Source organism: Glycine max, chromosome 4 (assembly GCF_000004515.6).
Source record: "Glycine max cultivar Williams 82 chromosome 4, Glycine_max_v4.0, whole genome shotgun sequence".
Taxonomy (NCBI): Eukaryota; Viridiplantae; Streptophyta; class Magnoliopsida; order Fabales; family Fabaceae; genus Glycine; species Glycine max.
This window is the reverse complement of record NC_016091.4, coordinates 46111759-46129100: the sequence shown is the minus strand read 5'-3', so window position 1 is coordinate 46129100 and position 17342 is coordinate 46111759. Positions and strand designations below refer to the sequence as shown.

General features: G+C 34.1%; 1 protein-coding gene across 3 annotated transcripts; it reads left to right on the top strand.

The window, feature by feature from the left end:
* The first annotated feature begins 9940 nt into the window (after positions 1-9940).
* Positions 9941-17029, top strand: LOC100796195 (chaperone protein ClpC, chloroplastic). 3 transcript variants are annotated; one of them, XM_003523125.5, is made up of 10 exons: positions 9941-10073; positions 11210-11791; positions 12419-12534; positions 12648-12770; positions 12857-13042; positions 13753-13968; positions 14445-14662; positions 14985-15060; positions 15144-15233; positions 15498-17029. In XM_003523125.5, the coding sequence occupies exons 2-10, from the start codon at positions 11227-11229 to the stop codon at positions 16674-16676; spliced, it is 2769 nt and encodes a 922-aa protein (XP_003523173.1). In that variant the 5' UTR covers positions 9941-10073; positions 11210-11226; the 3' UTR covers positions 16677-17029. The 3 variants fall into 3 exon arrangements, with proteins under 3 accessions (XP_003523173.1, XP_040870880.1, XP_003523172.1); XM_041014946.1 differs by having other exon boundaries at positions 9952-9971; XM_003523124.4 differs by having other exon boundaries at positions 9989-10195.
* Positions 17030-17342: the final 313 nt, after the last annotated feature.

Below are 17342 nucleotides of genomic sequence, written 5' to 3'. Positions count from 1 at the left end.
AGAAACAGACAAAATTAACATGGACTTGAAAACTGATGCAGAATTGCATTAGGCGCTCAAAGATCAAAACTTATGGTTAAGAATGTTAGACTAAATAAACAACTGAACACTGCTGCTAAAAAAGAAGCTGAACCGAGTCAAAGATTGGAAGACTTAACAACAAAAGAAGACCATGAAAACATTGAACTGAGGGAGGATATTTTGGAACTGCAGGGATTGTGAAGGAGCTTGTAGGCTAACAAGAAGGGATTGTGAAAATTTTTACAACCCCTGGCGGGCTCACAAAGGTTGAAGGCTGCAAGGAAATGCATTGATACATTCATAATATTTATTTATCTTTAATTCCTTCACCGTCATATTAAGGTGTTCTACCACCTAACATGTGATAAACTGAGGTGAGGTTGTTTTAACTAAATTAGAGGTCTTGGATTCAAGTTTTGAGTATGTAATTGCGTTAAATATTTGGAGGGAAAGTTTTGTCACTCATAATAATTTTATCTGGTTCAAACATAATTGCATTTGGTAAAGGATACCTGTTATCTAAACCAAAAAAAAAAATTAAGGTGATCTAATTAACAAAACCATTTAAAAATAGAGCAAATTACAATAATTTCATGAGATTTTGTGTAATTACACGAACACTTTTGCTTTTTCAACCATTACATTCATTTGTGTAAATAGTCAAATTCGTTCCAAAAAATAAGGGTGTAAGTGGCCTGAGTTGTAACATTGTGTTTTTTTTAATTGATTGTTCAAGTGATCTAATTAAATTATAAGAGAAATTACATTTAATTTAATTACTTGAATGAACTAATTAATAAATTTGGTGATTTGATTTTGTGTGTGTATGCAATTAGTGAATTTTTAGTGTTTTGACCTTAAGAGGATGAACTTTAGTTTATGTTTGGAGAGGTGAGTGTGTATATTGAAATTTAGGTGTGAAAATGAGGTCTTTTCTTCTCTCTTTAGTGTTCATTGGTTGTCCCTTTGGGTGATGAGCATCTCTCCTCCCTCTTTTATATCTCATTTTCATTTTTCACTAGGACACCCATGGGGTTTCCATGAAAAATGCTTAGTTTTTGGGTATGAATAATGCCCTTGTAGTTTAAATTGCTAGTAGAGTTGAAGACAACTTCCTCCCTGAATCCAAAGTTCTCTCTTTTCTTTATCTCAAAGCAGGTTTCTTGGGTTTGATAGGTAAGGAAAGCTTTATCCTTTTTTATGCTTAGGTTGTTGTAGATTGGTTTCAAGGTTACTGGAAAATGAAACATGTTATTAAAAAAAAAATGAAAGTTTGAGCATTTGAGATTTTGAGTTTGGAAATTTGGGTTGTTGATTATTTGATGAATATTGATCAAAAGTTTATCTTTTTGAAGAGTTTTGATGTTGTTTGTGAATTTGAAATTGATGGAAAAATGTTTTGGTTTGTGTTTGGGATGATTTGGAAGCCATGAGAGACAATTTTGCAGAATTTGCGTCTAGTGATTATTTTCACGTCTGGTGACTAATGTTGCGTCTAGTGATCATCTTCGCGTCTAGTAACCAATGCCACATCCAGTGGATCATTTTCGTCTCCAGTGTCCAATGTCGCGTTTAATGACCATTTTCGTGTCCAGTGTTCATTTTCACGTCCAGTGACCATTTTGAGTCTGATAATCAGTTTTGAGTCCAATGATAATTTTAAGTCCAGTAATCAGTTTTGAGTTCGATGATCAGTTTTGAGTCCAATGACTATTTTGAGTCCAAAGATCATTTTGAGTCCATTGACCAGTTTTGATGTGGATGTGATTAATGTTTGTTTTCCTTGCATAAATTAACTATTTTGAGATCTTAATGAATTTATGATGATATGAGATGTGATTGAGATGCTGTTATTTTATTATTAGATTTGATTTTATGTTGATATCATGAGATTCATATTCATATGAGTTTTTGGTGAGTTGTTTGCAAAAATTCAAGGTGTTGGAATGTCTTGCTATGTTTATTGAACTATATGTGTGATGAATTTATGAATGATGAATCTACGATGTTATAACCTCTTATGATGTTGAGATTGGTGAATGAATTTGTGATGATGTATGATACTGATTTGAATGATCATAACATACATGCATTAATGAATGTCATTACATGTGAGTAGGCATGCTAGTCAAAGGGGCTAAGAAGACCCTCAACCTAGTGATGGAGGTTGTCGTGGTGGCTAACGCCGAATGAGCCTATAGAATTGATGAGTAGGAAAATTCCTAGATAGGTGAAGGTCTTTGCTAGCCTTAGCGAGGTAAGCTATAACCCACACTCATTCATTTTCAATAAAACCACATTTCTTCTATAGGATTCACTTGAGTCTCTCTGAATTGTCAGATCATAGAGTACGACTATGTTAAATGATGTACTTTGGTTAATCACTCAAAAGGTGAAATCTTCAAGAGTAAAAAGTTGACATAACAAGATAGTTAGACATGTGCATTTATATTTGTGACTTGAGAATGATGTGTTACTTGAGGAATTATATTAGTACATGACTATTGGAAAAATGGAAGATTTCTATATCTCTTTTAATATATTGATCTTATATTTCTTTTATATGTTTTCTTTTAAAATGAACTTACCCTTGTATTTTTTGTTGAACTGTGATGATTGTGTCACTTGATACGGAAGCAGATTATGATGTAGCTTCTAAGGAGCATGCCACTCGTGGTTGATGTGAACTTGGTGATGGACTTAGGGGTGAGATTCAACCCTTCGTCATTTATTTATGTTTTGTCTAAGTGGAACCAACTTAGAGTTTATGTATCTTTATGAACTTATGTTGTATTTATTCCTTGAATGAAAACCTTGAGTTTTGTTTGGAGATTTATTTATGATGTTTGGTAATGTAGTGCTTGTGACACCCTCTACCCCGATATACATATTTATATAATAAAATACATGAAAATGCGGAATTACATAAAATGATTTTATTCAATAAGCATAAAGGAACTAATGTGGGTAAAAGGTTCACATTCGTGTTAATCATCAAATTAAAAACTTATCAATTAAGGGTATGAAAACATTTTCGGCTCAAAACAAGGTCGTTCTAGTTTACAAAAGAACTCAAGTTAAGTAACAGAATAAAATAAAGTAAAATGACATGTTTGGAACATCATGCAATTAAAACAGAAACCAATGTCTCAATGTCAAATCCTATCATAAACATTGTGTCCTGATGTTCTTCAGCACAAGGTTTTTTAAAGCAATCCACCTAACCATCTGCTCCTACGAAAATAAGGTTTGAGGTCATCACATGATCCAAATACAAACAACACACAAGGAGTGAGTTATCACATTTCTAAACAGGTAAAGATAAACGGAGACACATATATATAGTATAAGTATAACAAGCTAAACTCAACATAATTCGCATCATTTTACCATTCATTGCGTAACATCATTTGTCCTAAGGGTTTAATCACAAAATTACATTCCACATCTTCACATTAATCATGTGTTCATAACAAAAAATCTCAAGTACAACACAACATCTTACACTCACACAATTCATTATCCACCATCATGTAACAAGTCACAATGATCATTACACAGACGTTATGTAACAGATACATTAAGACTCAATTCTATATGTAATGTGGTACCATGCTAGTGAAAAATTTCATTGGGAGCCTAGGAGTACATGACAAGACATACCACATACTGGTAAATCATGTTACTCTCACTAGGTAAAATCATACGGAGACTAGTCAGAGTCATATTGTTTTGCGAGAATGCTCCAACCATGTGAGATCGACATAGACCTAAAGGAACACTCAAATCAGGTGTATTTACCCCCAAGGCTTAGACTCTGAAGAGTCTGTCAGGGTCTCTTCCTCTTGATTCAAGTCCAAACATTTTAACATGCAGTATGAACTATACAAAACATATAACTCTTCAATTATTCTCAAAAATAATTTTTAACTTTTTGCGCCTCAAAGTGATTGAACTCGTTGGGTTCTCACAGTGGACCCCATCACAATACTGTCGTTCATTAACTCGTCACTCTTAAAGGATCTTATAGTCATGTGATTGTACGATTCATATCTTACAACTCAATGCACACAACATCTTAATACATGTGTGATTTCAGAATTTAACACATACTCAATTTATCACATACACCTATTCTCAATCACAATGCTATAATCCTAAAGCAACATGTTATCACACCTCATGAATCATATACATATCACACATTATTAATATATACATGGCACAACACAAACTTTACTTATTAACTTTTCAATACGCACAACTACTCAATTATTTTCAAAATCATTTTAACTCGTTGTGTCTCAAAGTGATTCAATTTATTGGGTTCCCACAGTGGATCTCATCACAATACTTATCGCGTAAAAACTTGTCGTTCTTAAAGGGTCTTATAGTTGTATGATTGTACAATTCATAGTTCACAACTCAATGTCATCACTTTATATTTCACAATAACATGTATAATCACATTGAGGAACATATTAATCCCACACTTATTCACAACACATGTCTCATCACACCTTCTCACTAACATATTATCACTTCTCATACATTTATATATATATATATATATATATATATATATATATATATATATATATATATATATATATATATCACATTATGGGAAATAAAACCCCTCAATCCATTTTAAGAAAATATGCAAGAATCAAGAATTCTCAAATTTCTAGGTTTCTAACATTCAAAGCCAAACACTCAATTAAATCATCCAATTCGCATTGGGACATCAATTGATCCACCAAACATGAGTAATTCATAGTTATCATTATACAAGAAAAATTAAAACGCATAAAAACACCCCAAAATTAACCTCAATTTGATCCTCTAAGGATCCCTACACATGTTCGCTCTAACCCCAATTGCGATAAACTCATCTTTTACCTCTAAGCGAGCTCACTGTTTAGTCCAACAGTGATAGCGATATCTCTAGTGATTCCCTGAGGTTTCTCAAGATTTTCCTTTGGTTGCTATGCTAGAGTTTCCAAGCGTTAGAGAGAACGAGAAGGGATTGAAGTCTCAATTTCACCATTTCCATGAGAGGAGAATTTATAACACTACAAATATTATTTTGCAAATCCCTACGGTGGGAGTGTCCGGGAGTGAGCTCCAAAGGTGTTGCCAAAATTTAAGGACGATCCAACGGTTAAAGAGTCTCGAATTATAGTTTTACTGCAATAAATTTGGGTGTATGCGGAAAAAGAAGGTTCTAGGAGAGAAAGAACAGAGAACGAATTTGGGAGAAAGAGAGAAAGTAAAAACATATCGTAAATATAAAAACTAACCTAATATATCTCTATTTATAACTAGGGTACTCTAAGCCTATTATGTACTCTATTTTTCTCTATTTTATTTTTTTATCAAAATGATCTCTATTTTACAATTTCATTAAATAAATAACCAATTAAAACATCTCTTTATTTTCAAAAACATCATTTTACTCTATTTATTTTTTAATACTATGAAACTCTTATTTAATTAACAAAAATCATTTTCTCTCATTTATTTACTTTCTAAAAACCCTATTAATTTTTAAATAAAACTCTTTATTTATTTTACGAAAAACAGAGTGTTATAGTGCCTTAAGGTACATGTACATTTATGTTTTATGATTCGATGACCTTTTATGGGTGAATTTACATGACATGCTTGTTTTAAAAAAAATTATGTGTATTTTCATTAGTTAAACTAATTCAAGAGTTTTAAAAGGATTAAAAATGAATCTTTGAGTGTTAAAGCCTTAGTGTTTAATGTAATAGTATTTGGGATCGTTACATGAGTTAGATTTAATTTTGTCTATTTTTCAACCCAATCCAATGAAACTTAATTGTGTTGGATTTGATTGAGTTTATCTTTTTTTTATTTTATCAATTCATTCCAACTAATCCAATTTCAATTAGATTGGATTGAATTGGTTATTGTGTTGGGCCATTAAAAAAATGTTATCTCTTTAAGTTTTGGAAAAAAAGTTAAAAAAATTCTCAAATTGAAAAATAGTAAGGATAATTTTTAAAAATCAGTATTCATAAAACATTATACGATTCATATGATAAAAAAAATCATAATTATATACTCACAATATCATTCATAAAAAAATATATCTCCTTAAAATAAATAGAAAAAGATAAACTCAAAAATAATGTATTGCCTTGAGAATGAGATGTTTAGGGTTTCTATATTAGTAATTTAATTGTATGCAGGTTGGATTAGATTGAGTTTGATTTGGTTGGATCAAAAATTTTCATACACGTTATCGAATCCAATTTTAATTGGATTTATTAAACTAAAATCAATCCAATATGATGATCCAACCCAATACATAAAAGTCTACTTGGATTGAGTTGGATTCGCTTACACCTCTACTCGAAAGTGTGATATAATAACAAATTCATTAGTAATATAAATTTAATTGTGAAAAGGTATGTAATATTAATCTTGTCTTTTAAATTTGGGAGACACTTTTTTTATTTTTTATTTTGCTTTTCGGAAGGATTCTAGTTGTTATAGGTGCAGGTGTTTTGTTTTATGTTTATCATTTGACATCATTTCAGATGGGGGGTTGCAATGTAATGTGCATATAGATTATAGCCTTGCATTGGTTTTGATCGTGGGGATTATCACACCTTGTGCTGGTCTCATGCCTTTTTATGATTGACTGACATAACCAATTGGATCTAGAAAACAATCTTGGTGAGGTGGATGACATAGGATATTTATTATCTATTGACTTGGGATGCAATACACTCAAATGAAAACATTTTCCAAGGATAATCAACAATTCCGAATGGATGGCGCTAGTAGCAAGGAGCACATGAGTGTTCAAGGTCCACAGTTTTTGTATGCTTTTATATTGTTTTTCGGTCCTGTATAAGTGTAGGAAAGGGGACATTTGGATGGGTAATTGGGTTTTAGTACAAAAGGTATCGTGAACTCGATGACAATAGGGAGGATGTGCTTTTAACGATTATCTTTTTATTTTTCTCTCGTGGTAGTAATATGGAATAAAAGGTTACATTCCTATAGATATTTTCTATTGATTTTTGATGTTTGTATTATTATGAAACTGCTGTTGGGGACATCTTTTGCTACAACCTACTAGTTAATATTAACAGGCAGTGTATTTTAGAACATTTTTTAAAAACATATTAAAAAGGGGAGCAACTAAACAAAGAGTGGAGTGTAAATAGCAATTACCAAGGATTATGTAGCTAGACATTTGAAATCCACAGGCCCAACTCAATAAGCTGACCCAACAATTCTTGACTCACATCATAGCTTTTATAGGAGAATTGTTAGGTGCATCATTAGTTTTTCATTGTGTTGGATGTATCAGCAAAACAAATAGTGAGCGTAATAATTCTCCTTTTATCGCCCCAATAATAAAAGTTGCCAACTACATCAGCATGTTCCTACCTTAGCAACAATAGGTCATCTTAATATTCCTTTAGTCCTTCCTACTAATAGAGATCACGACTCACCTTACAAAAAGATTAAGTGTTATTTTAGGTTATTGACCTAATCATTACAAACCTCGTTATCCATAACACCTTCCCTCATTTTGTTTGTCAGTACTATTTTATCAATCAACGGTGCTAAACTCAAGTTTTCTCTCTCCCGTTGATCTGCAGGTTAATTGCAAAAACATAATATTCTGCTTAAGTGTAGTAATTTACAAAAAAGAAATAAATGAAAAATATAAATTTACCATTTAAATTTTTGCAACTTTCCATCATAAAACAAATGAGGCTGCAGTAAGTAACAAGAAAAACAAAGACGCAAAGTTGTTTTATGGTAAACTTTCTTCCGATCCTTAAGGTTTTATCCGCAGAATATGTTAGAGATAAATGATAATATACTTGATTGAGTTAATGTTTGACTTGACTTTTTATTTAAAATTTAATTTAAATTTAAACAAAACTTTAAAATAAAGTTAAAAATTATATGGACAACTTGTATATTTTTCCTTAAAAGTTGCTTGCAATAATATTTTATAAAAGTTTAAAATTAACATAAAGGATAAATCTAATTGAGTCATCAAAGTTCGAGGATCAAGTTTTTGGAAAGTTGAAATATAATGCGATTTCAGAGCTAACTTTAAAAATAATAATGACAAAATGAAGGTAGAAGAAGAGTCAAGAAGAGGAAGATGAAAAAGGAAAAGTTTAGTTTTTGTTAAAGGATTATCCATCGCCAATGTTATGAGCAATGTATGAGTGGTCTTTGAAAACAACAGTAAAATGACCACTTGATGGGGCACCAGAAAACTAAGGAGATTTCGAGATGATAGAACCGTGAAGCTCTGAAGCAACAACGGTTACGAATCCTTGGATCAAAGGAATGAAGATCAAAATGATAAGAGAGATCGAGAGCATATAAATACTCATGTAACAACATATTGAATTGATTGAAAAAAATCAAAACTAACAATGAAGACTCTTATTTATAGAATATATTATCTCTAACTAACTACCTAGCTGAATTATTGATCTTATATAACCTCTAATAACAATAACAGTAATGCTTTTTTGTATTATAGAATCCAGTGATAATGAAGAAGCAAAAAATGACTTGATAAAATTAAAACAAGTAGTTCAAGAGAAATATATGTTTTTTTTAATAAGTCATTGCCCATGTTGTATAGAATTTCACATCAATATATTTTTTAGAATTAAATATTTTTGTCCTCACAATTTCCTATTTTTTGCTTTCAGTCCTTTTAATTTTTTTAATCTTTATAAATTATATTTATTTTGTTTTATAACGCTTTAGATAATTTTTTTTATTTGTTTAAAATGTTTTAAAGATTAAAATTAAAATAAACATAATTAATTAGGAAGGACTAAAAATAAAAATAATAGTTTTGTAAAGACAAAAAATGAAAATAAAATACTAAATTATAATAACAAAAAATAATTTAAATTTGATTTTTAATATTTTTTTCTATTATTTTAAAATTTAACAGAAATATACATTATTTATTCTGTTTCTTATAATGATCGTGTAAAAGAAAACATTTGTAAATAATTATCGCATTTTAGCTTTTCAATTTTTTCTATTATTTTAAACTATTTTTGTTCTTTGCATTGGATCCACGAGTCCAAGTTTCTATACATACTACCAGACATCGCCGGCAACAAAGGTTTTTCGAGGGTTGTTCAATGCTAACCTCAGCTTTTTCTTGACCCTTGTTTTGCCGGAAACGATCAAAATATAAAAGAAATAATAGGAAGGAGCAAAACATGAACCAATTAAGCACGTTAATTCGCACCTGCACCATTTGACCACGGAAACAAAAACAAACTCACTCCAAATAAACTCGCTTAAGTAAAGTAAAGTGGTATCGTCTACGTCTTTGCTACAGCAACGTAGATATTATTACTTGCATTTACTTAAAATCATCAACTCATAAGTCCGGCTTGGTTTTGCTTTGATACTGCAAAATTGATTTTAAATTTAGAATTAATTTTAGATATATTTTTATAGATTTGATTTTAGATTGGAGTAAAATTTAAAATTAATTAATAATTTTGAATTGTTTATATATTGGATCAAAATTTTTAATAAATTTTATTCATAACTTAATTTTATAATAAAACATTCACACATAAATCATCATGTTATTTCAAAATTAATTTTATGAACGGCATTTAAGCGCGTTTGATTCATGAATTGGCGTTTTATTAAGGCGGCGGGACAAAATAGTCATGAGGGCGAGTGAAAAAAATCAAGGGTTTGGTGGTGGGGTCCTGTAGCAGGCGCCCACGTGTCACGTTTGAAGACACAACCTGGAAACAATGGACGCATGAGATCAGATGAAAGAAGCAAGGAGAAATGATCGGGTGGGAGAGGGTGCACGAAATGTTACGGTAGATATTTTAAGATTGAGTTATCGATTAGAGATAGAGATATCTTGGAAAGGAGGGCAGGGGAAGGTTAGCGCCTATTCCTCACCACAATTTTATTCCTTCCTCTTCTCTTCTTCGCTCACTATATAATTCATTCATCTCTCTCTTTTCTCTTTTCAGCTACTTTAGGTCTCTCTCTCTTTCTTCTTTTCTTTAATACTTAATTCGTCTTTTTTATCTTTCTTTCTTTCTTTCCCCTTTTATATTTCTGGGTTCGATATTGTTATCGGTTTATTTGTGCACTACTTCCGGTGAGCTCCTTTTTTTGTAATTTGCATCCACTGTTGTGTGTTACTGTTAAGTTTGTTGGTTCGAAAGCTGCTTCAATTAGGTTTTAGAATTATCCTTTTGGTAGGTACTGTTTAGACCACCATGTGTTTGTTCAATTGTTCTTGCACGTGCAACTGCAGTTTATTCAGCTTGTCGATTCATTTATTGAGCTTTTTGGTTTTCTCAGCATAACTGTTGGTTTGTTCTTGCTAATTGTTTTGTCATCCGCTACTCTTTTCTTTCCATTTTTTTGTTGGTCGATTTTAATCATTCACTTTTCCGAGCTCAAACTATATGTTGTTATGATTTTGTTGTGGTGAGTCCTTTGCTGCTGGTGTTGATTTGTTAGTACTGCATTCCACTCCTCAGGCTTGTTATCTTTTTCAGGTTATTAAAGTGGGTATCAGCCATGGTTTCCCTTCTTGTCGGTTAGGTTTTACTTAAAAGAGAGGAAATGGAAGGTTGACAAGTTAGGAAGCAGAATGAGGATTTTTTTTTTTTTTTTAATCTTTGAAGTGTCATTGCATGGCACTCAACTCTTGCCCAGGATATTTTTGTCTTTTGTTATAATGAACTTGAAAAAATGTCTCAAGAGATCATTTGAAGTAACCCTTGATTCCTCTTAGATATATCTATCTTAATATTGGCACTGTACCATGTTTATTTGAACTTCATTCCTATAAGTTTGGATTCATTTTGAAATTAGTTTGATTCTTGGCATTTGTTTGTTAAACTATTTAGCCAATATATTGTTCCTGTGAACTTTGGGATTTCTGTATTTTAGGATATTGATCCTTGTCATATATGTCTTTGTTGTTCATTCATGTATGTTCTGAAATGCTATCTTTTATGTCCAGCACACATTATGAAATTTTGTCCTAAATATTGATGTTCTGATTCTGTAAGCATAAAACTTGTTTGCATGCCTATCTGATTGCATTCTGTTGCTTCTGGTGTGTTACTTATTGGCTAATATGTTTCATCAAAACATGCAGCCGGCTATTCAGGAATCATGGCTAGGGTTTTGGCTCAGTCTATTAATGTCCCTGGTCTATTGGCTGAGCATAGGCATGGTCAGCAAAAGGAATCAGGAAAATTAAAAAGATCGACCAAAATGATGAGTGCTTTACGAACAAATGGATTAAGAATGTCAGGTTTCTCAGGGCTTCGTACTTTCAATCCTTTGGATACTATGTTGAGACCTGGAATAGATTTTCATTCTAAGGTATCCATTGCAACTTCTTCACGGCGAGCAAGAGCTACCAGATGCGTGCCCAAAGCCATGTTTGAGCGTTTCACTGAGAAAGCAATCAAAGTAATTATGCTAGCCCAGGAGGAAGCAAGACGTCTTGGTCACAATTTTGTTGGAACAGAGCAAATTCTATTGGGTCTTATCGGCGAAGGAACTGGTATTGCTGCTAAGGTGCTAAAGTCAATGGGGATCAACCTCAAAGATGCACGAGTGGAAGTAGAAAAAATAATTGGAAGGGGTAGTGGATTTGTGGCTGTTGAAATTCCGTTTACTCCCCGGGCAAAGCGTGTTTTAGAACTTTCACTGGAGGAAGCTCGCCAACTTGGTAAACATCTTTTTCACCTTCTTCCATTCTTTTCATATTACCTAATTTATACATGGCAAAAAGCATTAGTATCTTCAACAGAGGATTTTCCTCCTTTTTATCCATCTGCCTATTCTTATTAGTTTTCTCAATGTTTCTCTGGTGTAATTGTTACTCGAAATAAGGTAGAAGTGATGTGGCTATATTGGGTCTGTTATGTATATCTATTTTACTCATGGAGTCATCTTATGTTTTGACTACTTATAGAAGAGGAAGAACAAAGGATGGAGTGGAGGATTGAATAACCTACCCTATTATTATCACACTGCAAGTTACAGAAAAGGGAGAAAAAATCATGACCCATAATGATGCAAAACACTTCTCCTCCTATCTTGTCATAATTTTTTGCTTAATACTTCTAGTACATCTATCTAGTCAATTGCACCAAACCTGTTCATGCAGCGTGTGTGCCACCATTAAATGGTACTCTCTTGCTTTAAATGCATTTCAGCATTTGAAATTGAGTTGGAGGCAATGTTTTTTTTTTTGGTGTCTTAATGCTTCTTTTTTTTTTGGGATAAAAAGTTATATTAAGTTGTAATATTTGAACTTGCTGGAACCCTGACCTTTAACCCTTGATATTATCAGGTCACAATTATATTGGATCTGAGCACCTGCTTCTGGGTCTTCTTCGAGAGGGCGAGGGTGTAGCAGCACGTGTTCTGGAAAATCTGGGTGCTGATCCTACTAATATTCGCACACAGGCTAGTATTATGCCTTCATTTACCTTTTTTACCACAAACTTCTGTTTACATGGAGACATTCTCTTTTAATCTGAAATTTGATGTTACTTACATTTTTTACTGCACGGGTACAGGTTATTCGCATGGTGGGTGAGAGTGCTGACAGTGTTACTGCTACTGTTGGCTCAGGAAGTAGTGGTAATAAGATGCCAACTTTGGAGGAGTATGGTACCAATTTGACCAAGCTAGCAGAAGAGGTAAGGAAAGGTCACAGTTTTCTTCATGAAGATGGTAGATTATGCTTTATTGTGCATAAAAGCTTAATTTCTTGCCTGCTCCCCAGGGAAAGTTGGATCCTGTTGTGGGAAGGCAGCCGCAAATTGAACGCGTGACTCAAATTTTAGGTCGTCGAACCAAAAATAATCCTTGTCTTATTGGAGAACCTGGTGTTGGGAAGACAGCAATTGCTGAAGGTCTTGCTCAGCGGATTGCTAATGGTGATGTACCTGAAACCATAGAGGGAAAAAAGGTTTGTTGAAATCATTTTACCTCTGTTCTTAAAATTGGTGTTAAGTTTTGGGCTTTCATGGTCTCCTTTTGGCTGCTATTTACATGTTCAACTTGCTGGATTTGTGTAAAGTCATTCTAAAACAGTCTCATTTTTTTTTATAAATATTTGTGGACTTTTATTACATGTTGACAACAATGATTTTTTATGGCACCAAGATGGTCAAACCAGTATCAAGGGCATGCTGTCTCATTTTCAATCATAGATGGTTGTATGATATTAATTTCATGCTGGCATTTCAGGTTACAACAGGTGTTATTTAAAATTATTGGTTATGTGGGTGTTCAGTATGATTTGACAAGTCCTAACTCTTGAATAATGTGAATCTGTTCTTTGCTCAATTATATTTGGCATACAATAGTCTGTTTTGGACATGTTTAAGGTAATGGCACATAAGTTGGTAATCACTTGTCTTTTAGCCATTGTTCAGGATTATCGAAGCCCCCCTCCCTCTTCCCATGCAAAGGCTTGAAGGGTGGGCAATGCACTGGCAAATTTTCACCATAGTCTGAAAATTTATTTTTAATATAAAATAATGAGGCCAGCAAGGCCCAAAGTCCTAATTATTTGACTAAGGAAGCCCCCAATTTTACCATAAACTGTTGGGTGAAGGCATATGAATGGTTTGATATCCAACATATTAATAGTGTACTTTGTTCTGATTGGATTAGGTCATAACCCTTGACATGGGTCTGCTTGTTGCCGGAACTAAATATCGTGGTGAGTTTGAGGAGAGGTTGAAGAAACTGATGGAAGAAATCAAACAAAGTGATGAGATAATACTTTTTATCGATGAAGTGCACACTTTGATTGGAGCAGGAGCAGCGGAAGGGGCAATTGATGCTGCTAACATACTAAAGCCAGCTCTTGCAAGAGGTGAACTACAGGTAGTACTCTCCCCTGACATGTTCAAAATGGATTTTCTGCTTGCTGATTCTGACCTTGAAGTCAATATAATATGTAAAGAGGGAGAAAGAATGAGTCTGGTCATTCAATGTTCATAAACAGTTAAAGCTGTTGGGAGATATTTAATAGGTATGCTGTGGGTCAGCTAGCAAATCTCAGTTCTAACATATAGTCCGGAGTTATTGCTGGCTTGTAGTCAGAATTAAATAATATGCTGAAGGTTCAAAACTAGTATTGGAATTTTTAATCTGAAAATTCAAGTTTGGCATTTCCGACAGTTTCAATCTGTGGGTTGATAATATATTACATAATTGTTGTTGTAAAGCTAATTAAAGGTTTTTATGCCTATACTGAACTCACTTTAATGAACATCTTGTAGAATGTAGATTATTAAACTATATTTTTAATTCAATTGCTACTGCTGGCATTGTACTCATGTGTTTAAATATTTTTGTAGTGTATTGGAGCCACAACATTAGACGAGTATAGGAAGCACATTGAAAAAGATCCTGCTTTGGAGAGACGATTCCAGCCAGTTAAAGTGCCAGAGCCAACTGTAGATGAAACCATACAAATACTGAAGGGACTTAGAGAGCGATATGAAATTCACCACAAGCTCCGCTATACTGATGAGGCTCTTGTAGCTGCTGCACAGCTGTCGTACCAGTATATCAGGTTTGTCATTATTCATTTCTCTGCTCCTTCTCTAACATTAAATGTCTTTGTACTGCTATAGACATTTTAATTTATTTTCAACATTGCATGTTTAAATTGGAAGTTTTCCACTGAATTAAGCTGATGTGTTTGTTAGACTTCTGGAATTTTGCACCAGCAGCAGCCCACTTTGAATTGTTTTACATTAGTTATTTGTGTTGGAATATATTATAGCCGTTCGATTGATATCTAGGTTAATTAAAATGCTCATGCTATCCTTTTTATTACGACCTGTATATCTTAACCAAATGTTTCTCCTTATATGATAATGTTGCCCGTGCAGTGATCGATTTTTGCCCGACAAAGCTATAGATTTGATTGATGAAGCTGGTTCACGAGTCCGGCTTCAACATGCACAGGTATATCATTTGTTTACCCTTCAACTAGCAGTTCTAGCTTCTATAATTGAGCTAATTTGGGTTGTAACTTTATGTACTTCCAGTTACCTGAAGAAGCAAGAGAACTTGACAAGGAGGTCAGGCAGATTATTAAGGAGAAAGAAGAAGCCGTTCGCAACCAAGATTTTGAAAAGGTAATGTCTCTAACTGAAAACTTAACATGTAGAGTTTTACTGAAACATGAGCAAACCCTAAGAGAATGATCAGCTTTTTATCAATTATAATTATAAATTGGCTTCTGATGCTAGTAAGCTTGTTGGTTTTAAAAAATGTTGTAGTAGTATAAGCCCCGCTACTCCCCAAAAAAGAAAAGAACAGTCTAATGGTTGGTTCCTTTGTCAACTGTACAATTTTTTTGCCAATAGTTTGTAGGTTGATGTATGTGATTTTCTGAATAGGCTGGAGAGCTACGAGATAGAGAGATGGATCTTAAGGCACAGATCTCAACTCTTGTAGAGAAAGGCAAGGAGATGAGCAAGGCAGAGAGTGAGGCAGGGGATGCAAGTCCTGTTGTGACTGAAGCTGACATACAGCATATTGTCTCATCTTGGACTGGTATTCCTGTTGAGAAAGTCTCAACAGATGAATCAGATCGCCTCCTCAAGATGGAAGAGACTTTACATAAGCGGGTCATTGGTCAGGATGAAGCAGTTAAAGCCATTAGTCGGGCCATCCGTCGAGCTCGGGTTGGATTAAAGAACCCTAATCGTCCTATTGCCAGCTTCATCTTTTCTGGTCCAACTGGTGTGGGGAAGTCTGAGTTGGCCAAAGCATTGGCTGCATACTACTTCGGCTCCGAAGAAGCTATGATCCGGCTTGACATGAGTGAATTCATGGAAAGGCACACTGTCTCCAAACTTATTGGTTCACCTCCTGGATATGTTGGTTACACTGAAGGTGGTCAATTGACCGAGGCAGTTCGGCGTCGTCCTTACACTGTTGTATTATTTGATGAGATTGAGAAAGCCCATCCTGATGTGTTCAACATGATGCTTCAGATCCTGGAAGATGGAAGACTAACAGACAGTAAGGGCAGAACGGTGGATTTCAAGAACACACTTCTTATAATGACATCAAATGTTGGAAGCAGTGTGATTGAGAAAGGAGGCCGCAAAATTGGATTTGATCTGGATTATGATGAGAAGGATAGCAGTTATAACAGAATCAAGAGCCTGGTAACCGAGGAGCTAAAACAATACTTCAGGCCAGAATTTTTGAATAGGTTGGATGAAATGATAGTCTTCAGGCAGCTCACAAAACTGGAGGTGAAGGAGATTGCTGACATAATGCTCAAAGAGGTGTTTGAAAGACTGAAGGTGAAAGATATTGAACTTCAAGTGACAGAAAGATTTAGGGACAGAGTGGTGGAGGAAGGTTATAACCCTAGTTATGGAGCTAGACCTCTGAGAAGAGCCATAATGCGACTTTTGGAGGACAGCATGGCTGAGAAGATGCTTGCCAGAGAGATCAAGGAGGGCGACTCTGTTATAGTGGATGTTGATTCTGACGGTAATGTGATTGTGCTCAATGGTAGCAGCGGAGCCCCCGAGTCCTTGCCAGAGGCACTTCCTGTATAAGGTGCGGTTAATTGGCCAATACTATGTACTTAATTTGTTTAAACCATAGTCATAGTATGCTTAACTTGTCAATGTACCTAAAATACCTAAAATTTTCAATTGGATACTGGTAGGCCTCATCATGTTTGCCTATGGTCAAGCAAATCAAATTCAGAAGGGGGGGGGGGGGGGGGGGGGTGATAGGGAAAAACTGAAAAATGATCTGTGGGGAAGGTGAAAATAGCGCCGTATTTGGTATAACTTTGGCATCAATGAACTATTCTGTCGGAAGCTGGGGTGCTTTTATGTTTCCACTAGTTTGACTACGATGTAATATCCTAGCATTACTGTAAATGTTCCTTATGGCGCGTTCATTGCTTGAGATTGAAACATGTAATGACAGGATTCTTGCATGATAATGACAGGTTTAGGGTATTAGATCAATTTGAAACGACACTCGCCCAAATCATCCTATACACAAGTTTAAAATGTAGTGTGGATGCGGAGTGAACCAATGTGATTCATGTATTATATCTGTAAACGTTCCAAGGACGGGTAATGCAATACTAGAGCTTAAAAAATATAACTAACAAATGAAGGCCAAGACCAAGATGCAAGATTTTGTGCATGTTTGTTTCCCGATAAAACCTTGGCCGCATGAATTCCAATGCGTCTAAACGGAAAAGA

Bases quoted from the DNA above. Each gene is read 5' to 3' on its own strand.
- LOC100796195 (XM_003523125.5), top strand. From the start codon at position 11,227: ATGGCTAGGGTTTTGGCTCAGTCTATTAATGTCCCTGGTCTATTGGCT. The intron at 12,535-12,647 runs GCTAGTATTATG...GCACGGGTACAG, and splicing joins CTACTAATATTCGCACACAG to GTTATTCGCATGGTGGGTGA. The intron at 15,234-15,497 runs GTAATGTCTCTA...TTTTCTGAATAG, and splicing joins GCAACCAAGATTTTGAAAAG to GCTGGAGAGCTACGAGATAG.